The 22,482-nt window shown below is 41.1% G+C and overlaps 4 protein-coding genes across 6 annotated transcripts in view; 2 read left to right on the forward strand and 2 right to left on the reverse strand.

Annotated features, from left to right (window-relative positions):
* The first annotated feature begins 1,118 nt into the window (after positions 1-1,118).
* smpd1 (sphingomyelin phosphodiesterase 1) lies at positions 1,119-6,551 on the forward strand. The gene is made up of 9 exons (XM_005746625.1): positions 1,119-1,300; positions 1,525-1,786; positions 2,893-3,213; positions 3,518-3,798; positions 4,052-4,225; positions 5,025-5,196; positions 5,319-5,395; positions 5,762-5,907; positions 6,008-6,551. The coding sequence occupies exons 2-9, from the start codon at positions 1,568-1,570 to the stop codon at positions 6,424-6,426; spliced, it is 1,809 nt and encodes a 602-aa protein (XP_005746682.1). The 5' UTR covers positions 1,119-1,300; positions 1,525-1,567; the 3' UTR covers positions 6,427-6,551.
* Positions 6,552-7,598: 1,047 nt separating this feature from the next.
* tpte (transmembrane phosphatase with tensin homology) lies at positions 7,599-14,201 on the reverse strand. Of its 3 annotated transcripts, none has more exons than XM_005746628.1 (19): positions 14,100-14,201; positions 13,087-13,177; positions 12,915-12,995; positions 12,788-12,835; positions 12,525-12,686; positions 11,884-12,003; positions 11,203-11,302; positions 11,048-11,111; positions 10,880-10,944; positions 10,679-10,739; positions 10,512-10,593; positions 10,220-10,308; positions 10,061-10,122; positions 9,885-9,965; positions 9,055-9,160; positions 8,860-8,957; positions 8,682-8,777; positions 8,526-8,596; positions 7,599-8,430 (listed from the first exon to the last, which is right to left on the reverse strand). In XM_005746628.1, the coding sequence occupies exons 2-19, from the start codon at positions 13,131-13,133 to the stop codon at positions 8,325-8,327; spliced, it is 1,539 nt and encodes a 512-aa protein (XP_005746685.1). In that variant the 5' UTR covers positions 13,134-13,177; positions 14,100-14,201; the 3' UTR covers positions 7,599-8,324. The 3 variants fall into 3 exon arrangements, with proteins under 3 accessions (XP_005746685.1, XP_005746683.1, XP_005746684.1); XM_005746626.1 differs by lacking the exon at positions 14,100-14,201 and adding an exon at positions 13,600-13,907; XM_005746627.2 differs by lacking the exon at positions 14,100-14,201 and adding an exon at positions 13,446-13,907.
* A 479-nt stretch (positions 14,202-14,680) lies between these two features.
* fgl1b (fibrinogen like 1B) lies at positions 14,681-17,124 on the forward strand. Its single transcript, XM_005746631.1, has 9 exons — positions 14,681-14,790; positions 14,903-14,989; positions 15,173-15,446; positions 15,624-15,783; positions 15,915-16,012; positions 16,161-16,249; positions 16,336-16,461; positions 16,587-16,651; positions 16,793-17,124. Exons 1-9 carry the CDS (start codon positions 14,785-14,787, stop codon positions 16,971-16,973), a joined length of 1,086 nt encoding a protein of 361 aa, XP_005746688.1. The 5' UTR covers positions 14,681-14,784; the 3' UTR covers positions 16,974-17,124.
* A 690-nt stretch (positions 17,125-17,814) lies between these two features.
* thsd1 (thrombospondin, type I, domain containing 1) overlaps positions 17,815-22,482 on the reverse strand; it is a 5,442-nt gene continuing 774 nt past the window's right edge. The window contains exons 2-8 of the mRNA XM_005746632.1: positions 22,069-22,193; positions 20,830-21,224; positions 20,142-20,742; positions 19,851-20,012; positions 19,324-19,744; positions 18,679-19,219; positions 17,815-18,578 (exon numbers count right to left, since the gene is read on the reverse strand). Coding sequence (XP_005746689.1) covers positions 17,946-18,578; positions 18,679-19,219; positions 19,324-19,744; positions 19,851-20,012; positions 20,142-20,742; positions 20,830-21,224; positions 22,069-22,120 — 2,805 coding nt within the window. The 5' untranslated portion in view covers positions 22,121-22,193 and the 3' untranslated portion in view covers positions 17,815-17,945. The remainder of the gene's footprint in view (positions 18,579-18,678; positions 19,220-19,323; positions 19,745-19,850; positions 20,013-20,141; positions 20,743-20,829; positions 21,225-22,068; positions 22,194-22,482) is intronic.

A 22,482-nucleotide genomic window follows, 5' to 3' on the forward strand; every position in this document is an offset into this window, starting at 1 on the left:
TTAAACTCGTGGAGAAAAAAACAGATTTTGGTGGTTAAAGGTCAAGGTAAGTGACTTTACAGCCATTTTTTGGTCTTAAGAATTCACACTCTGATTCTGACACTGACTGATGTCTAAACACTATGATATTAAAGATCAGCTTCTCAAAAACAAAGATTGCAATATTTTAACTAAGACTAGATGTGACGAAAGCATTTTTCCAATTTGGAAAACTAACTAGAATAAAGTTGAAAATAAAAAGGAAATCTTTTTAGTTTTAGTATTTGGCAGTTTATTTGAATGTGTTTGGTGAAACTTTGGATATGAGTCAACTGCTTTCAAAAGTTCCATGTTTTTACTGTAATGCTAAATCTAACCTCTGCCATATCTGCCCTTCATACCGTAATAATTAAGAAGAGAAACTAACACTAATACTTTTAAACAATAAAAACGAAACTAAAATGATCAAAACCCAATCTGGAAATTATGTGAAACTAAACCGAATTTAAAAAATCAGTAGAGTCATATCATACTAATATGATAACGATATTAGAAAAAAAAAAACCGCAATAACTGTCAGAGATATCACGGTGTACTTCAAAAATGTTTGACCTTATTCCATGTTTGGTTGGATTGGGAATCAGTCATCTTGGTTGCTTGCACATTCAAGTTAATAACTATATAGAAATTTGAATATTTTGTTGATTCTTTGCAGTAGTATCCATATTTACATGTGTCATAATAGACCCTCTGGTACTGGTGATAGCGTTACACTTATAAAATAATAAATTATGAATCAGTAACGCATGCACACACAAAGGAAATAAGCAACTTACAACTGTTTTGACCAAAATTAAGACTTTATTGATTTTATTTTAAGATAGCGGACATAAAGCAGAATATACTGACGATCAGCACATTGAATTTATAGTCCCAAATTTATAAAAGTTTGCTGAGGCAGCTATTTCTGGACTTCAGCCACTGTGTAATTAAGGGGGGGTAAAAATATAAACGGTCAGCGCGTGACCTCAGCTTTGATAATCTTTATTTGACTTCATTTGACAGCTGCAGACTGTGGGCCAATCAGAAAACAGGAGGGGGGGGGGCACGAGTGAACCCGGCCTCACGTGACGTGTCAGCTGACTTTTTCAGATGTCAGAGGCAGCAGCAGCAACCGCCGCTGAGGTGACAGTCGGACTTCCACAAAGAAAGAAGGCTGCCGTGCTCGTTTCGTTGCACTTTGTGGACGTGGGAGCTGGGCCGCTCTTGACCTTCCCGCTTCTCACTCAGGGAAAACTGCGGCACTTTGTTATATTCAGAGGTATGGTATCAGAAGAGTAGCTAGCTTTGTTAAGTGTGTGTTCTCGCTGCTGCTGTGTTAGTAGCTGACATACAGAGGAATATTGCTTGCGGTTGTTTGTGAGTCACTTATTCTGAAGCTGAAGCTGAAGTGTTAAGTTAAGCACCGCGACAGTAAGTGTTACTTCCTTGACACCCATCCTTGTTTTGTTCTTGTTGTGCCTGTTGTGTTGCTGTCCTGTACAGAGGCTGAGGCAAACGCTCTCTGAGGACACCTGCTGTCTGGACCATGAGGCTCTCCTCTCAGCCGCCCTCCTTTGGGCTGATAACCTGCTCTTTGGTCTTGATATTGCCGCTGTTTGGCTCCTGTCATCCAGCGCAGCTTTCCGGAAACCCCAGCCTGGTGTTCATGGAGCAGCTGAGCCACTCAAGTGTCAGATTCAACTGGAGAAATGTCACCTGCTACGTCTGCAAAGCTGTCTTCACCATTGTTGATGTTGCCCTTCTGGTAATGTGTTAAAAATGTCCTATTAAACCACAAGTTGCACAAGTGCAACAGACCATCCGGTCCTTAGAGCAGCTCAGGAAGTAATTTGTTTTAAAAGTGAAAAACATATAAGAGACGTTTACTGGAGTATTAAAACTGCATTTAAGTGTAGTTATACATTACTTGTTGTTGTGGACTGCATTTTGACTACATGTATAATTAGAGCTTACGTTTTTACAGTCCGTAGAAAATCTTGATCAAAGTCCAGCAAATGTTGGAAGACTGCAGCTGCCTCATAAAATGCTGTGCAGGAAGATTATGTTTTCCATATTAACCTGCATCATGTAATAATAGTGAGAGGTGCTTCTAGTATATTCAATATTCCCTTTACCATTTACATCAGTGTATTTTCTAATGTTGAGAAGTAGAACCATTTAAACTAGATGGCTGAAGACTAGATTTGATATCAACATATGCTTCTGGTTTAACTGTTTTTTGTTTTTTTGTTTGTTTGTTTTTTATTTCTTCTTTGTGATTTGTGGTTTGTTCCGTTTATTGCACATTGTCCAACTTCCTAAACTGAACAAGGGACTTCTCTTAAGCTGTGGCAGTTACGCTTTTATTTATTTGTTTATTCAATTCTGGTACAGCCAAATTGGGTTAAAAAGACAATAAATCTGAGCAGTTCGCATTATGTTTCCAAATGTGAATCACCAATTATGTTAGAGAATATTACTGCACTTACAGAGCATAAAAAGTTTAAAAATGTTCGTGGTATATGATACAAGTCGTATGACACTCTGCTTCTTCTGTGTTTAGCATAAAAGTCCTTAGACTATGTCATGTGGTCTCTATTGACCACAAATAACATGTTTATCGTTAGCTGTAACTGCTGACCTCAACCACATGTGTTTGCATATTCTCCTGTTTTTTAAGTGCAGATGCTGCACTTAAATTCTGTGACTTATGTTCGTACTGTGAAATGTTTCTTTGAGCATGTTTAAATTCAGATTGTTCTAAACAAATTTTAGCTTGGCCTGCTTTGCAGGAAGTTCAAATGCAGTGGTTCGTTTTCTTAATTTCCTCCTCTCAGAGCTTGTTTTTTTCTCTGTTAACCCCTTCCCCAGAGTGATGCAAATGAAGAGCGAGTGGCACAAGCAGTAGGTGAGGCGTGTATCCGTCTCCATCTGGCTGATGAGCAAGTCTGTCGGGATATAATTGAGCTGTTCAGGGATGACTTCATAAGGGCCCTGCAGGAGTCATTTCTGTGGCCCACTGAAGCGTGTGCTATACTGGTGGGCCCTTCCTGTGGCAAATTTGATGTGTATGCACCTTGGAACATCACTTTGCCAAATGTTCCTAAGCCCCCCGTTAAACCACCCTCTCCTCCCAAACCGGGTTCTCCACAGAGCAGAGTACTGTTTCTCACAGACGTCCACTGGGACAGGGTGAGTGTGTGAAACGAAAAGAGCCAAAATTGAAATTGAAGTGAAATCCTGGCAAACTTGGCTATTCTTGTCCTAATTTTGTGTATGTATGTAGTCCCTCAAAGTGTGTCTGTCAGTAGGTGTGTATGAAACCTTTTTATATTAAGGTCATACGTTTGTTAAAAACAAGGTTAAAGTTAGTGATTTACAGCGTCTGTATATTTTCGGCTTGACTCAGCATAAAGTGTTATGGCTTTGATCACCTGACTTGTTTTGGTTTAACTCGTGCCTTAAAAAAAATATTACTCTTTGTTCCTCCTGACAGGAATATGACGTCAGCAGTGCTGCAGACTGCAAGGAACCTCTGTGTTGTCGTAACAATTCAGGCTCTCCAAACTTGAGCAGGAGGAAGGCTGGGCACTGGGGAACTTATGGAAAGTGTGACCTGCCTCTTTGGACAGTGGAGAACCTTCTGGAAAATGCTGCCAAAGCTGGGCCATGGGACTGGGTGTACTGGACTGGAGACATACCAGCACACAATGTGTGGTCACAGACCAGGGAGCAGCAGTTGTCAGAGCTTACTGTCATCTCCAGACTCATCCACAAGTAAGTTAGCTTTAAGTTTAACTGACTTTTTTTGATACGTGCTACTTTAGCTTATAAAACAGCAGATCAGAGTAGTTTTAATATTATAAAACTAACAATATATGTTGTGCTGGTTTATGGCTACATTCATTACAAACACACTGTAGTCTGACTCAGACCATGTTAACATTCATAGGGTTGTCCAGTCATAAGTTTGTCATGTGCTATCTTGAACTGGTCCAATCTCATGTTGACTCTTAACTTTTGTCCTCAGACACCTGGGACCTAATGTGATGGTTTACCCTGCTGTAGGAAACCACGAGAGCACACCAGTAAACAGCTTCCCTCCACCCTATATTCATGGCAACAGATCCTCTTCCTGGCTATATGACCAAATGGCAGAGGAATGGGCCCCGTGGTTGCCAGATCAGGCATTGAAGACTTTAAGGTTACTGAATTTTATGATTTTATTATTATGTGAATGTCCTTTGCCACAGTACTGCAGTTAAAGCTACCCGTAGGTAACAAAGCATTTACACTGGAACATGAGGAAACTGTGTTTATGATGCAGTTTCACTTTGACTGGTTACCAGTGATGGAAAGTGTTTCTTATAAACTTACTGGCCACTTTTTTAGGTGTAGCTGTTAAACTGCTCATTAATGCAGATATCTAAACAGCCAATCACATAGCAGCAACTAACCTGATTAACTGCTCGTTAATGCAACTATCTCATTAGGCAATCACATGACAGCCACTCAGTGTGTTTAATCACGCAGACATGATGAAGACAGTCTGCTGAAGTTCAAACCGAACATCAGAATGTGGAACATGGTTATTTAATTTAATTTGAATGTGGTATGGTTGGTGGTGTCAGATGGACTGGTGTGATTATGTCCGAAACTGCTGATCTGTTGGGATTTTCCCACTCAACCATTTCTAGGATTTACAGAGAATGGGCTGAAAAAGAGAAAATGCCCAGTGAACAGCAGTTCTTTGGGTGAAAATTCCTTGTTGATGCCAGAGGTCGGAGAAGAACCTAAAGAACCATTTGTTACAACCATGGTATACAAATGGGTTACAAAAGACCACTTCGGTCCCAGTCCTGTTGTTGTATACACTCACTGGCCTCTGCTGGCCAGTGAGTGTATACAACACTTTGAGCTTCAATAAGTGACCCAGAGCCTGATAATGTCTAGAGTTTCATTTAAATTTGAGTCATTCAGAGGTCCTGTTGTTGTAATTACAGATATGGAGGATTCTACACAGTGCAGATTCAGCCTGGTCTGAGGCTGGTTTCTCTCAATATGAACTTTTGTGCACGAGAAAACTTTTGGCTGATGGTGAACTCCACCGATCCCGGGGATCAGCTGCAGTGGCTCATACACATTCTCCAGGCCAGCGAGGACAAGGGAGAAAAAGTGAGTTTGATCATTTAACACTGTGACATTGGGATTCTCTTATTTTAATTACCTCTGATCTCATTTATTAAGCAAAGGAAAACATTTATTTTTCTTTAAAAATATCTCCTCCTTTATTGTAGGTACATATCATTGGTCACATCCCACCTGGCCTTTGTCTTAGCAGCTGGAGCTGGAACTATTATCACATTGTCAACAGGTAGCTGCAGTAGTCACTGAAGATTTAATATAAAGCTGTTAGAAACTGTTAGAAGATAACTGGAGTACTAAAGTCAGTCTGGCTACCTCTTTGTCACTTGGAGAATGATTTGGGCTCGTATTCATTAAGCAATGGTTTATTGTTTAATTGCAGAGCATTAAATGTTTCCCAATGTGAATTTAGAAAAGGTGCGTGTGTAATGCTGATCAATGCAACTAAATCCCAATAAGCAGTATTCTTGGAATTACAGCAGCGAGATACAGAGCTGGCTTATTACTAGAAACACTTTTCAGCATCTGAAGCATGTGAACAGAGATGAATTGGTTGGTTTCTCTTTGGTAAACTACTCTCGCATCCTTTCTTCAGGTATGAAAGTACAATCACTGGACAGTTTTTTGGCCATACGCACCTGGATGAGTTCCAGATGTTTTATGATGAGGAAACCATGACCCACCCATTGGGGGTAGTGTTTATTGCTCCCAGTGTCACTACCTTTGTTGGCCTTAATCCAGGTGAGTTAATAATAATTTAACTCAATAATAATTGAGTTAAATCATCTTCCAGCATTTCATAAGCAGCACACTCACACGCAGCAAAAATATATTTTTTCAGGATACCGTGTCTACTATGTTGATGGGAACTACCAAGGAAGCTCTCGGCTAGTACTCGACCATGAAACCTACATCATGAACCTTACAGAGGCAAACCACAGTCCATGGGCACCACATAGTCCACAAAAGGATCCTAAATGGACACTACTGTACCGTGCCACTGAAGCTTATGGTCTGTCTACTCTGTTCCCATCCGATTTTAATCGGCTGATTGGGACCTTTATCAATGATGATCCTGTCTTCCAGAAGTTCTGGTATTTGAGGTATAAAGGGCACGTCTCAAAGCCTTGCAAAGAGGTCTGCAAGACCGGTATACTGTGCTACCTGCGAAGTGGGCGTTATGATGACCTGAAGCAGTGCGACTACCTTAATGGTTTTAAAGGAAGCTTAGCCAGAGCTGCCACAAAAACTCTCTGTTGATCTGATGGAGTTTAGCCTGGAAAAGGCAGGGTGAGGGGGAAAAAGCAATATGACTAAATATGATACTGAGCCAAAAACAAATCATCCTCTGTTGCAGATGGACAATGATTGTTTTTTTGTTTTGTTTTTTTTTTTGTTTTTTTTATATAGGTTTGGTTTCATAAAGTCACTTGACCTATTATTCATGTTCACATGGATGTGGAACTTAGAAACCCAACTTGAGTATTTGCTGTGCCTCATCACTAATAATGTGTTTTAAATCACTTAGATGAATGTGGGACGGTTGACTTTTTTTCTTTAATGTCAGTTGTGAAAAGGGTGGTTAAAATTGTTCTGAAGCGCACACAGTGTTAGGCATTACAAGGATTCTTCAGTTCTCATGATTTAAGCAGTTCTTTTGAAGCCAGTGCCTTTTCTTTTTTTTTTTTGTTAAACATGAACTTATCGATTCTTGCGATATATCTTTTAAACCTCTGTCCCTCTGAAATGTTAGTCATCCATTAATTTTCTTCTTTTTATATAAATTTGGGGTTGCAAAGTGGCTGGACCCTTTCCAGCGGTCGTGGGGCAAGAGGTGGAGCACACCCTCTATAGGTTGCAAGCCTGTGGCTAACACAGACAGGCAGCCATTCACACCCACATTGACACAAGAACCGACACATATACAGTAACCTTGCAAACTCCATACAGAAAGACACCTGCTGGCAGACCTTATTCTTGTGCCGCGATGAAGCTAATCTCAGTCCCACAGTGTGACTCAAATGTTCTGGCACTTTAATGTCTTTTTTTTTTTTTTAATTTTTTTTAAGTCCTTCGTCAGCACCATTGTTTGGGTTTTAGGCCTGTGCTTTATGTGATCCACCTTATGTGCAACATTTTCGGCCTCAGCAAAAACATCTTTTAGCAAACCAAAGAGCAGTATTTTAGATTCCTAATGTTTACTTCTGCCTGCACTTTGTTTTTAGTCACTTTCTTTAGCAGTGAATAAATCTGACATGCTTGTTTGGCTCCTCAAATCTGGGGAATTAATGGTGTAACAGGAAAGTGCTTGTAATATAAGCAGTAATTTAAGCGATTGTACAGAGTGTGAATAAAATTGCTTGCTCGTTACCTATTTGTGAGGGGCAAATATTGAGTTTGAATTAAAATGATTATTTTTAATCAAACACATGCACAGCTCCAACACTTTATTACAGTTTTTTGTTCTTCAGAAATTTGATACAAAAACTGCCATCAAATCATTATTTGCATTGAAGTGACCCTTAATTCATCAAAATCAAAGCAGTTTCTACAATAGCTGCTGCTTTGAAAGCTCAAATTCTAAATCATTGTGAGACTAACATCTTTTCTGAGCTCTCGTTAGCAATGTCTTAGCTTCCTCTCTCCCTTTTCCACATTTCCACCAAAGACAACTCTAACCCTAACCAATACCTAGGCTACTTTAGGTTTCAATAAATCCTCAAGTGGGGCTGAATAGGTAACAGCATTGGGAAATAGTTCACAAATAAAGCACTGAGCTATGAAAAGAAAAGCCACATATAGCTTTATAATTTCATGAATGCTAAATGTTGATCATTTTACTACATACACCAAAAGAAGTACCTGCACATACAGATTAATTTAAATGTGGACATTATTCTTTGTGTATTGGTAATTCTCCATGTCTCACAAATTTAAGTGGCAAAAGCTGAGAGTAGAATTTTAGTCTACATTATTTGTAAAGTGGAGAATTGTAAGCACTTAAGATCACAACATTTAAACATGTAAATGTGCGGTATTCCTCTGGTCAATTTAAACACCAAAACTGCATTTTTTTAAATTAGTGTTCAATTTGCATATTTCTGTTCATTATGCATCATTAAAGCTAGAACAGGTTTTCCCATCTTTCCATCTTTCTTTTATTCAGATTCTAAGAAGAACATAGTGACACCAAAGTCTTCCTTGTACAGGTCCCAGGTCTTTGGTTTGTGTGGGTTGTCCAGCTCTTCCCTGGGTAAAAACAACCTGAGGACAGTTTAAAGAGTGTAAGTCATGATAATACAGTCAAAAGAATACAAAAAAATGGTCTCTGATCTGCTGAAATAGAAAAAGAAACACACTTGTTATCTTCTATGAAGGATGTATTGAACCAGAAGTAGAATGGAACATCTTCATATCCTTTCGGGAGACCCTAAGGGTGATGAGAACAGATCACATGAATCTAATTCACAAGCTTTCCTTTACTATAGGTGAAAGGTGAAAAAGTAAGCACTCACTGCACTCGATTCAAACATGACCTTCACATCTCCTTCAACCACAGGTCCATTCTGCAGGCTGATGACTGCTGCGTTATTACCCACATCAGGAAATACCTAACAAAACGCATAAACTGGGTTAAAACGCTAAAACTCTTCAATCCTGTTGTGTGAATTTGTGAGTGTGTGACAGACTTACCGTGCAGTTCTCCTGCTTGGCACACACACACTCAAACACCAGCTCTTTTCTCACAATTATCTTGACCTTGAAATCGCTACCATTACCTTTACCAACACCTGAGCAGGAGTAGAGGGAGAGAAAAAAAAAAAGCTCATATGTGCCACTGTTGGTGGTGCAGCTATAAACGAACATGATTCAGGTTTTCTAGTTTACCTGCTATGGAGTGGATACGGATGCTTTTAATCCTGAGGCTTTTCGGTGGAGGCAGTTGTCTGTTGAACTTATTCTTCATGATTTCATAGTACCCTACGTACCGGCTCTGCAGGACACAAAAACAACAAAACCTTTTAACATATTGTGGCTGTAGGAGGTAGAGCAAGCCATCTACTAAGTGGAAAGTTGGTGGTTTGATCCCTGGCTCTGCCTAGTCTGCATACCAAATATCCTTGGGCAAGATATTAACCCCAAGTAGCTATGTGATGCATCCATCGGAGTATGAATGTGTGTGAATGGTGGTTAGAAAGCATAGAAGATAGTGAATATGTGAATTTGGCATGTTCTATAGAGCGCTTTGAGTACTCTGGGAAAGTAGAAAAGAATAAGAATCAGTCCATTTACCATTAAAAAAGCAAGCATTTAGTTTTTGTACGTGTATTCCAACAGGCTTAAGAAGATGTTCTTGGAATTGATTTCACCGGTGCCTAAAACTCTAATATACTTATTCCAAAAGACATTCCTTTACTATTTGTTTTGATGATGGTTGTGAAGAGCGATGTCTCACAGGTACGCCCAAAATCTCCCACAAATGATTTGTAAGACAGAACCATCTGGCTGTTTCCAAGTACTTTCCTAGAAAAGGTTTGGCCAAAACCTGGCAACCTTCTCTGGCGATATTACAAATTTTGGAAAAAAAATCCAGTTGCCTCACATGTGAAGAAGGCTGTTGTATTGCTGCCATACTTTTGTGTTTCTGCCACATGGAGCTGCTCATCATAATGATTAGAGGTCTTCACTACAAAGAGTTTTTGATGACTTGTTGTTACCTGAGAGGGAGTCTCCACCCCCTGAAACTTGGAGCTCTGACTTTTGTCTGTCCTCCGCTCGCCAAAATACTCCAGACTGTCCTTCAGTGCGAAAAGAAACAGATGTAAGGATATAGCCTTGTTTTAAAGCACTTATCTATTTACCCTAGTTTCACAAGTAACTAAGAGAGATGTACCTGTGCACTCTCAAACTGGTCACTGTCGATAAGCCAGGTGCACACCATAGTACCGGTGCGTCCTGGGAAAGGGAGCAGTAGAATTCACATTTAAAAAGACGCATATTTTCAAATAAGTGATCCAATGATAATGAGTCAAGGAGAGCTCACTAATGTTACCTTTCCCTCCTTTGCAGTGGATCGCAATGATGTTTTGGGGATCAGCAGACATCCACTCTCTCACGCTCGCTGTGTATTTGAGCATGTCCCTGAAACAATCCAGTACAAGAACAAAGAAATAAGGTGTGAAAATACTAATTGGCACTGGAATTGATGCAGTTGTGATGCATCTTTTTCCTGGATCCAAGTCATTTATAGAAATGCTTGAAGTCTCAACATTGGTATAGGTTTACTACAAGAAAAAGATCCAGATTAAAGAAAAGGCCACATATGAAACAGAAACCGTGCTCACTCCAAGGAGGGGACATTGTGGTCATCAATAAACACCCGTTCAACCCTGTAGTGGAAGAACTGGGGGTCGTAGCCTTTCTCACCTGGAAACAAAAAGAAACTACGCTGTTTTGTAATCCTCAACAAAAGGGCATACAGTGCATGTGAGGAAAGGTGGTGCACACTTACTGCAAAGATTGTAAACTTTATAATGGCCTTCATGTTTAGTGTCTAGAAACCTTGCCACTTCCTGCACAAAGAGAGAAGAGAAGTCAGTTAAAAGCCAATGATAACTGTGATTGGGATCATTTTGATCTTTGTCTATGTTATTATTATGTTTGTAAAATGAAGCAGGTGGTGCATGGTTCGCATCCAAGGCCACTCACTTACCCTGATTGGATTCCTATAGAAGGCCTGCTTCCCAGAGGAGGGGAAAGACATGGCGATGACGCGGTCTACAGAGCGGGTAAAGATGCAAAATCATTGTTTTTCTTTTTCTTTTTTAATCTCAAAATGTATTTTCCTGACATGCATAATTGTTTAACTTCAAACACCTGCCTGTGACATAGGTAAGATCGAGGTCAAATCCATCCTTCTGATAACGCCGCTTGTTTTCAGAAATCTGAAAAATAAGCAATTTTTCCAGTGTTCTTTCTTGATGCCAACCCTAACACTTGTGACTGTCCAGTTTGCGTCTAGAATGACGACCTTACCATCCTCCTGGTGACTTTCTCCAGCTCTTTCTTCTGAGCAGCCAGTCTGAAAACCCTCACGAGGATTATTATTCTCAAGAAGCGGAGAAATGTCACAACCCTGAAGGGAAAATTGCAAAAGTGAATCATTATTCCAGGTGTTCGAAGTCCAGTGCATTCAAAAGGAGATTATAAAATCTGTAATATGGTTTACAATACTCTATGCAACTACTGCATGTAGCTTAAAACCATATGGTTAAGCTAAACAGTCATTAGACAATCAGCCAAGTCAGTCATTCATTCTCAGATTTTCACCACCAAATAAGAAAAAAAAAAAAAACTTCAACATTGTTTTGCTTTTGTTTTTAAAGTACAATATGGCTAATTGCAAATTTACTGAAAACATTGCTCTATTGCTTTCTTTTTGGAGTAGTTTGTACACAGATCTATGAGGTCAGTCAGGAATCATAAGAGAAAACAAGTAGGTGGGCTATTGGTATAAATTCCCATATGGAAAAGAAATACAAGATTTTTTTTAATTCAAATATTAAATGTGTTATACTATGATATGCTCATTAAAGTGGCCCCTTTTGCATTTTTCTTATCCAACAAAATGTTTATTTACCGATCATACTTAATTATTTAATTGTTCCTTCCTACTGTATGTCTGTTGTGATGGGAATGCAATGAGCAAACATGTACCTGGGGATGAGGCTGGGACCTGACAGGTCAGAGAAGGTGTAGACCATGGTGACCACCAGTGTGACAATCACCACGCAGGCGTCTATGATGTTCAGCTTGGAGCTGAAGTACACTTTGAAACTAAAAGGAGGCCAAGATAAGTGGAAACATGACACAAGACAATTAGTATACAGCTGGAGAAAGACTCCGCACAGATCATGCAATGGACATATTCAGTGATTTCTCTGACACTCTGATGACTGTGCCATTACATTTCCTAATCCCTAACCCAAAACATTTCCTGTCTGACTTCCTTTTCACAACTTCCTGTTTAATGACAAATCAGACTTGGTTTCAGCCGATTCAAAACTCCGGTGGGAATCACTGCTTTAAACATTTCTCACATTAGCACGGAAACAGTTGCGATCGCGATCCACTGCATCAATGTGAACACTTCTTCTAGCGCAGTGTCAGCCAAAAGTTACTTTTGCAAAAGTAAGTTTTGTCTGATTTGTTAGGCAATCCACTGGCTTCCTCAGAACAGAGGCTATTCTTCCTGGAAGGCTGGCTCATGCGCATGACTTCTTACTCACAAACGGGTGTTGATGGTTACAGAGGTGCGGAAAACAACGACTAGACTCCCACAAGCATTTCTCACTCACCCCTCCACATAGACACGCAGGAGGACATCGGCAAGGAAGAAGAAAGAGATGGTGAGGGACACAGCCTCTAACGCATTTCCAGCATCTCTACTCTTGGCTGGCAGCGAGAGATCCACAATCACCAGCACAAAGTCCACTATGATCAGTGTTACTCCAAATAAACTGGAAAGAAAGACATGCAAATGATGATAAAACATCCACTTAATTAAAAAGACAACCAGGTAGGGGTGTACCCGTTTCCAATTTGCAAAAAACACACTCACCGAAAGCCAAAGGACATGACAAACGGGGCTATCCTTTTCCGAAGATTGCTGCAAAACAGGGGACAGGGTTATATGTGCCTGTATGTAGAGCTGAAGGGTTGTGCAAATTGGATCTCTGTAAACTTACTAGTACAGCGTGTCTGGTAGTGCACTCTCCTCCTTTCCATCATCAATCTCTACTTTAGCGTTCTCCATCTTTGCCATGTTTCTGAGAAGACAGATAGAGATTACGGACAAAGACACACAAATATATGTATTTGTTTGATATATAGAGAGAGATAAATAAATAAAAACCTCACCCATTTACACTTGAGTCTAACCCTGGGCTAAAGTACACAGAGGACATGATGCTTCTGTTTCCTTTCTCTTTTTGTCCTGAACGTGGAGTTTCTGCATTTGGAGACAAAAGCGTGATAAGATTGAGTGCACCCATTTCGGCGCGATGCTACGTGGTTACAATGTGGAAACAAATGAGACAAGAGTGCATAAACTTTGTGTCATCGTCCTAAAACGCTGCTTTTCTTCAAACCAGTCTCTCACGCATTTCCCGGTGCTACCTGCAGGATGCAGGAGTCCACAGCGCGTCCCTAAACCACTACATTCAGCAGCAGCACGTACAAAGAAACTGCTCAAGAAAGGAATCGCTCATTCCGTTTACCTCTGGGTAAATTTTAACAAAATTTCACCGCCCGGTCCACAGTCTGTGTGATCACCATTCACTGTCCTGTTGCTTTCCTTGCAGCGTTGACGCGTTCACAACAAATCAGACCCTCAAAAAGCCCAACTAAACTAAACTCCCACCGCCTGCTTACCGTCGGGACTGTCATTCGTCAAATTATACGAGACTTCGTCTTGTGACTTCTCCCGGGGACAAAGGAAGACGGTTCAAAGGTTAACCGGGTGGATTTTTTCTATCCATCCACTATTCCTCATCGTTTTTGCAAACGTAGCGGTTTCGAACTTCCTGGAGCTCAGTAGAAAAAAAAAAGAAAAAACAGGAGGAAAAAATGCCCCCCCTCTTTATTCATATTTCCTCCTCATCTTACTTTGACTCAAAAACAGAGTCTGACGGTAACCCTTCTGCACAGACGTATTTAAACCGCCGATAGTTACTAAACTAGCCCAACGGGCTGCCTAATTTGGAACATCTGGTTCTAATAGACTGGCCAAAATAACGAAATAGTACATTCCTGCCTTTTGCGTCACTTGTTTGTTTGTTTTTTGTCATGAATTCATGATATTTGGGTATGATATTCAGAAAAATAAAAATTAAAAATAAAAATGAAATAAATACATAGAAAACACAAAATACCTCAACTGCTCCCTTTAGGGGTCGCCACAGCGCATGTCTGCCTCCATCTGACCCATTTTCCTTGCATCATCTTTTATTACAACAACCCTCTGCGTGTTTACTTCACATGCAGAGGGTCATTTATCGTCTTCCCACACGCTGACTTCCTACACTACAGTTTGCACCTTTCCCGTGTTTTATACCATTGCATATTAAATATGTGTAAATATTATAACTTTAGTGCCCTGGGTAATGTTCACCCGGATGCTCTGCTGTTCATGAAATTACTAAGAAATCATATATTGCATTACTTTATTGCTCGAATTAGTGTTTGAAGTAGGACATTTAAATAAAAAGAATGTAATTTTTTTTAGGAATAATTGTCTCCCCCCAATAGATCACTGTGTTATATTTAAAAGGCAAACCCCACAAGCAGCGCTTCTGGTATGTAAAGAATGGAGCTCTTTCAACATTTTCGGTCAGTGAAGCTATTTGCAGCTCTGAGATCAGCTCTACTTTCAAGACAATGCGATGGTTTATGAAGGAGCAAGCACAAAACTGACCTGAGTTCAGTGTTTGACGAAACCGTTCTAGTCCGAATCCTCTAATGTGAAACATGCAGAACTAGCCCAGCCTATAAATAATGCTGACAAATTTTAGGGGAAGAGAACACTGAACCTGAAGAAAACAAGGGAAGCTTTGTGAAATGAAGGTAAGGCTTATGGCTTCGAGATTCTTCAGGTGTTTAAAAAAAGCATTTAAAGTTTTGGATAACTTTTTGATTTTTCTTAAAGTTTTAATCTAAATTGTCTTGTTTATTTTAGAAAACGTGGTTTTTCCTAAAAGTCATGCCAGTGTTGCTGTTCTTGACTCTGCTGTGCCCAGTCTTGGTCTCCTCTTCACAGCCGTCTGTATGTATCTACTCTGTAACAAATATTTTCATTTATTTTTGTATTGACTGTGAAAACTGAAAATGTTTGCCTTAAATTGTGTTTTTTCTAGATGTGTAGAAAAAAAACTGTGATGCATTACTTGCTTCCTCTGTGTGTTATCAGAATAAAAACAGAGGTATTTTTTTCCTTCCTTATTTTAAGGCAACAGACTCGTGCGGGCCTGAGTTTGCTGTTCTCAAGCGCAGCATAAGGAAACTTGAAAATAGTCTTTTGATCAGAAAATGGCAGGTTGAGCACTTGCAGACGCACAAATACTTCCGTCCGTTTCAGCCTGCTGCGTCTAACAGCAAACCTCAGGCTGATTCAGACCCCGATTCTGGTTTAAACCACAACAAGAGCGCAGCACTAGATGGACTGGATATGACGCTGACTAAACCACTTCCACCGACAGGCAATTTAATTGTATATGATAAAGGTAAGAAAAGCGCACTATGTTTGGTGCAAATCTACAGTGCATGACGCATTTTTCTATTTCTAGTTCACTGAGTTTTGCACATGCACAGCTATTTTTACTTGACATGCAACACAAAGTCAAAATGTCAATGTAAGAACAATAATCAGCAATCTCTGAAGCATTTAGTCTTTCTTCTAGACTGTTCTGAACTGTTCGACAGACAGAGACCATCAAGCGGTTTCTACCGCATAAGACCCAAATTACATCAGGAGCCCTTTTTAGTTTACTGTGACATGGATGATGGAGGAGGGTGGACAGTGTTTCAAAAACGCCGGCATGGAAGAGTTGACTTTCACAGGTAATTGTGCAGAAGAAGTAGCCCACAGCATGTGGGTGGAAGATCCCACAGCCTGTCTATCTAGTATGATGCTGATAAAGCTTGTGGGGTTTTCTGTTTGAAGTCAACTGCCAGCCTACTTCTCATTTCAGAGACTGGGTGGACTACAGAGATGGCTTTGGCGACTTCAAACTGTGGAATGACGAGTTTTGGTTGGGCAATGAACATATTTACTCTCTGCTCTCAGAAGGTCAGCAGGTCACGTTATGCACTAATGCTTCACATTAGACACCCAGTATGTGTTTTTTCATTCATATGTTGCATTTTAAAAAGTTCTATTTCCTGTCTTATTAGCTTCTCCTTTACCAACTTTACTTTGTGTCTTTTTTGTGCTAAAGGTAAGAACCTTGTGAAGATCGATCTTATGGATTGGGATGGACAGAGAAGCTATGCGTTTTATGACAACTTCAGGATCACCGATGAGGCTGTGAGAAAAACACTTTGTGTAGCTTTTCCTTAGAATCATAAGTATAACGATTCTCCCAGGAAACATTGTTCTAATGCTCATTCCAGGATAAATATCGTCTTCAGTATGGGCAGTACAGTGGGTCAGCGGGAGATGCTCTCAGTGGAAGCAGGGGTGTGGTGGAGCAGTGGTCTTCTTGCCTCAGTGGCATGCATTTCAGCACCAGGGATCAGGTTAGTTGCACATCTGTCAAAACCATTACCACTCCAAGATGGCAAGTTGATGTTTCACAGCACGTCTAATAGACTACTCATGTGCAAATGATGAATGTGAAAACACTGATGCCGGTGGTTGACAGGATAACGACCGGTACCTCCAGGGAAGCTGTGCCCAGGAGAATAAAGCAGGTTGGTGGTACAACAGGTGAGGCTGTCACCCACCCTTTCTGTTTCATGATGAGTCTGCATCACTTCAAATGTGATTATGAAGTTTCTGTCTCTTCACCGGGTTTTGTAATTTGGAAAATTTACCTTTGACATTGTGCCCTTAACTTCTGATCTACAGATGTCATGCAGCCAACTTAAATGGAAAATTCTATCGCAGAGGGAAGTACAAAGCCGAGTATGATGACGGTATTGTTTGGGGGACCTGGAAAGGCCTTTGGTATTCACTTAGACACACCACCATGAAGGTGCGGCCTCTGGTTTTCCTAGACGCCGTGGGCAGTGGAGCGGGCGAAATTTAAAAACCTAAACGCTAAAAAACAAAAGCAAACATTCTTTGCCATATTTTAATTTCTCCCTTTGCTATTTTTCTATCAAATATCAGTAATACCGTATTGTATGCATTTCTTTCTGTAAAGTGTCTATTAACCAAACACTAAAATAAACAGCATTTCATCCATAACACCTCTCTGATGTTCATTTGATTGTCCTCAAGCATAGTTACAATGGCTACAACTGTGTAATTTTCATTACATATTTGACACTGCTTAGATCTCACATTAAACAGTGAAGCTGTCAGGATCTGGAGACTCGACTGGACAGTGCTATCAGGCACCTGAGTTCCTTGGTCTCCACCCCTGGGCGGAGCCATCTCCCTGCTGCAGTCCTGCACACCTGAGACTGATTATTTAGTCAACCAGACGAATTCACTGGTTGACTAAATAATAAACACTGCAAAACGTTTGAGCCGTCTCTGTTTGTGGTTATCTGCAATCGAGTCCAATTTAGCTATCGGTCCGTGGCCATTGTGACAGAAGCAGTGTAGCTGGTGCGGTTTCAGTATTGTAGAGTACTGTAATTGCAGAAGACTTGGCAGCACTATAAAAGAAACACATACAGTTATGTGGAAATAAAACTAGAGCATTATCTGGGTCTAGGTATTGATTTTAAGAGTGCATTTAGAAAATGTGACAGGTTTATTGTACCAGCTGTTGAAGTACAGAGGAGAAATGTATTTCCAAAGTGTGTTAAAAATCTCAGCAATGGCATACAGTGAATTAAATAAAACTTTCAGTCAGTAATAATATTACAAAATATCAAAACAAACCTTAGAAAAATTCCAAACTAAAGTAAAAAATAAGAACTTTAAAAGATAAAAACATATAGAGATAAATCTAATATTACAATACATAGGTGGGTACAGAGATGTAGGGTGAAGGGTAAAGAATAAATGTGATTTTCAGTGGCAGCTTTTCTCAGCTGTAGTTTGTGATCTACTCCTCCTCCCATACATATGACGAGGACAGATCTAGATCCAGCATCTTTTGTTCTGCCTCGCTCAGCTTGTAGGGAGAGCCATCACTGCTGGTGTACTCCTCAGTCACGGGCAGAGAGTGGCAGCGACCTTTCCTCTGGTCTGAAGATGAAGCAGTAAAGCTGGAGCTGCGCTTGCGCCCCTTGGCTGCAGAGTAGGACTGAGCCTCCTTTAATTTCCGGGCCAGGATGTTCCTCTGAATTGGTGAGGGGCCGCGACGGTTCCAGTTCTGTTCAGCCCGATCCAAACTCAACTGGTTCACTTCCTGAGAACTAACAGGTGCTGCGGTGGGACCCCCGATCCCTGAAACTTGGTCACTGTTCTTTCTCCTCTCTGCTGTGCTATTAAAGTCAGATTTACCCTGTGTCCCAGATGCTGAAATTGTGTTTGTGTTGGTTCCTGCATGTTTGATTTCATTAATGTGTGAAAGCACTGGTTTCTCTGTCCAGGGCTTCCTCTGGTCACTTTTCTGTAATCTGGATCTAGCCCACTCTGAAGCCCCATGCTCTGGAATTGGATAAGAGCGATATGGCTGTCTCTCCCACCCTCCTTTGCTCCAACAGCTTCCTTCGGGAAGAGTCCGAGATCCCACCTGGAAAGGACATAACGGTTAAACTTAACCATTCGTGGCACTAAAATGTTTTACAAAATAAAAAATAAATTAAAATCATACTAAAGAGTATATAAGTTACCTGGGTCAGGCTTCTTTCTCTGAACTGTCTGGACTGTGAGAAGGACGGTAGCTGAGGTTTGGCATCATTGAAACTGGAAGTCCGTCGGAAATTTGGATTCTTATGATAAGAGTTTCCCACTGTTGCATGTCCTTCTTCTCTGAAACCTGTTAGCCCACTCCTCTCTACCATCTCTACCCAGTCAGCAGTGCGGTCATGCCACTTGGAGCTGCTCCTACTTGCGTGAGCAGCAACAGGAGGACCTACGATCAGTTCCACTCTAGGACTCAGTCTGTCCGGTGTGGCCCTAAAAGTTTGTGGTGGTGGTTCAGAAAAGGGAGCTGCAATGTGAAAATTCTTGAGTTTAGAATCACCCTGTAGACCTAAAGGGGAGGCAGAATGAGCAAATCCAATCGGTGTAGGAATGGGAGAGATGGTGGGTGAAGCAGATGTGTCTACAACAGTGTCATGGACAGGGCTGGAAGAGACATGGTACAGCTGTGTAGCCTCCTTTAAGCCCTTCTTCTTCATCTCTTTCAACTGTTGTTGTGCCAATTTGTACCTAGGCAAAAAATAGTTTCCGGTTTATTGTGTGTGTGTTTTTTTTAATAGCTGTGACAAAAAGGGATACATCTGGGATAGAATATTATAAATTTTAAAACATACCCAAATATTGGTGGAAACACCTTCTGGCCAGTGGGAGATAGTCTTTCTGGGTCCTGTGGGAGTGGTATCACCACGGTCTGTGAGAGAGGTTGACTTCCCAAGAAAGCCCCATCTTTTTGGGCTGCAGCCACACCCACGCCCCCTGAAGGGCTGTGAACATCAGACAGGCTGGGTCTTTGTAGGCTGTGCCCACAGATGGAAGCCTCATCTGAGAGCTTGCGCCCTCCAGGAGAATGCATGGAGCTTCTCCGGACAGAGCTGCACTGAGGGCTCTGGCAAAATTTTCTCCACACCGTCACCACAACAGTAGCCATAATCACAGCCAGACAAAGGGAGATACCAACTACCACAATCATGTTACTGCCCAAGGGTGCAACTCCAACCGGTGCAGGTGAGAGAGATGGAGAAGGAGCTGGTACCACTGGGACAAAAAGAAAAACAAAGTTTGGACACAAAACTGAAGAGAAAAAGCTTTAATCTAAGATACTGAAGTTTAGAAAGAGCAAGTTAAGGGTAAACAAACTCACCGACACAATCCTCTAATGAACATAGGGACTGCTCCTTGATCATGCCAGTGCACTGCATCCCTCGCACACCTGAGGGCAGTAAACACTCACGCACTCGTTCCCTCACCCCTTCTCCACAGCTCACGCTGCACACACTCCACGGCTGCCATGGCCCCCATGACTCTGCAGGATGCAAGGAAAGTGTTAAAACACGACAAAGCAGATTAGTAGTTTAAAACCTTTAACTCTGCATTGCTACATAAATTCCCTCCACTCCAATACACCAAAAACACACGGGCTAAACAATCTCACCTGCACTTTTGTAAGCCACCAGACACGTCTGTGCTGGACTGGGCGAGCGGCTGTAGTTGAAAACAAAGCGAAAGCAGTACTTATGCCTTCCCGGGTAAAACACGGAGCAGTTGAATTCAGTTTCATTCTCTCCTTGAGTCAGCCAGTTAAAGGCCAACGGAGGAGAAGTGGGCTCCTCTGCAGATGAAGCAGCATCGCTATACAGTAATACTTTCCCATTGATGTGAGCACAGGGCGGGGTGATCAATTTAACAGTCATAGTGCCCTCACAGCCACTCTTGTAAGCATTGGCATTTTCCACTAGCAGCTTATAGGAGAAGATACGGGACAGGTAGAGTGGTCCAGAGCTCTTCACCTCCTGTGCTGTGTGAGGAGACTGTAGAGCAACTCTTATGAAATCTCTGTCTGTGAATGGGAAGGCACAGGACATTTCAACACTCTGAGAACGGAGGGGTTTGATTGGGATTCGCGTGAGGGCTCGGACCTTGTTGATGCTCTTATGACCTATTTGGTTGTACTCCATGTAGCTGACTTCTAGTGAGAGAGCAGAATCAATGCCGCTGGAACAAGCCTGAAAGTGTTCATTAGTGGATATCCCAACCTGAAGAGAAACAACAGAAGAGAAGTATGATAATTATTTATGGTCATTGTTTTACAGCAGTATATACTGAAATGTTGTTTTTATTGCCTGAAAGGATCCAGAGTGGTTCCCAGCTCTCTCCACGGCAATATGAAAGGTTGGCCAATGGACTTGTAGTTCTGAACTCCACCACCAGGTAGTGCTCTCTCTGCTACTGCCCTCTGTGCTATTAGTAGGGAAAACAGTGGAGATGCTGGTTTGTCTCAGCAGGAACCGGAAAGTTCCTGCGTACGGGAAGCAGGAGCAGTTGAACTCCACCCTGCCAGCCGGTTGATTGTTGTGGAGAGTCTTGGTCAGAACAGTGGTGTTGCTTTCCGTGTTGACGAGAGATAGGCTCCTGCTCCGGATGGTGCTGCTGTTGGATTTTATGCTGAAGTCCACAAATACGCTGCTGTTGCTTAGGGCAGAATGCAAGGAGGGCCAGATATTGAGCCCTGCAAAAGCTGCAGGAAAGAAAACACACAAGTAGATGTGAGAAAGACAGAGAAAGGAAAAAGAAAATGTTACACATTGTTCTACAAGTGGTGAATACACCTACTTAATATGTCCACAATGGGTAAAATTAAGTCTGGTTGTAGTTAACCATTAATGCATTTATTTAAAAAAAAAATCCAGATTTTCCAAGCATGCAAGCAAAGTTTTACTGTACCTAAAGGTTGTTTCTAGTTCCATTTTGTTAGGTAAATTAATCAGAATGATAAGCTCAAGTGTGAGTTAATATTTGTGGCTGTTTAAAAAATACTAGGAGTGTATGGGTCTGTTCATTTTTGTTGGTAATTTTACAAATTGTAGAAGGTTTTCTAGTAAAACTTGGCCTCAATTGTGAGTTTATAAAGCGTCAGTTTTGACAACACATTGTAACCATAATTTATAACAACGTGTCCTGTGTGTAATTATAATACTTTTATAAACCTCTTATACATTTCCCTTATCCAACATCAGATATATTGCCCAAACAACCACAAAGTATAGTTTTTTGCTCAGAACGACAGAACAAGCTCAGTGGAGTTCACATTAACAGGTTCAAAAGCAGTAAAGTATAGATATCAAACAGACAAAGAGTTAAACATGTTTGAGTATATAAGCCAAGAATCAGGGTGCTATTAGTGGGGGGAAACGCACTAGTAGCATGTTATTTTAAGAGCTATTGTGCTCTGTATTGTGTAAATCCTGTTGTTGGGACCTCACATCCTCACAAAGGAAAGCGGGTGTCTGAAGAGGCCACGCATTAGCCTCGTTCAACAGTCAATTAAAATTCAGTAAGATGATAGATTTGTAGAAACTCACCATATCCAATGAGCACTAGTAGGAAGGACAGCAGTGAGACAGCCTGTGGCATTCCGATACCTGTGCCTCCTTCTTCTCCAACACCACATGATCGTCCTATTCCACCATCACAACGCTGTGAAAAGCTTTAAATGGGGAAATCATAGAACAATAAAACAAAAAAACCAAGAAGATAATCCACAGAGAAGTAGTAGATAGCAGTTAAGTGTGTGTACAAGAAGCTGTGCGCTCTTCTGCATGTATGGAAAACAGGAAGGCTAGAGTATGAACAGTGAACATGACTTTTCTGAATTTACACTGGCGTCTTCCTCTTCCTTTCATCTTCACAATGGGTATGGGGAGCTGCCACCATCACACAAGAGAGGTTTCAAAAAAAAGGAGGGGAGGGGGCTTTGTTCATCACAAATATGTAGT

This window comes from Pundamilia nyererei, unplaced genomic scaffold, assembly GCF_000239375.1.
Source record: "Pundamilia nyererei isolate P.nyererei 1_Seehausen unplaced genomic scaffold, PunNye1.0 scaffold00180, whole genome shotgun sequence".
NCBI lineage: Eukaryota > Metazoa > Chordata > Actinopteri > Cichliformes > Cichlidae > Pundamilia > Pundamilia nyererei.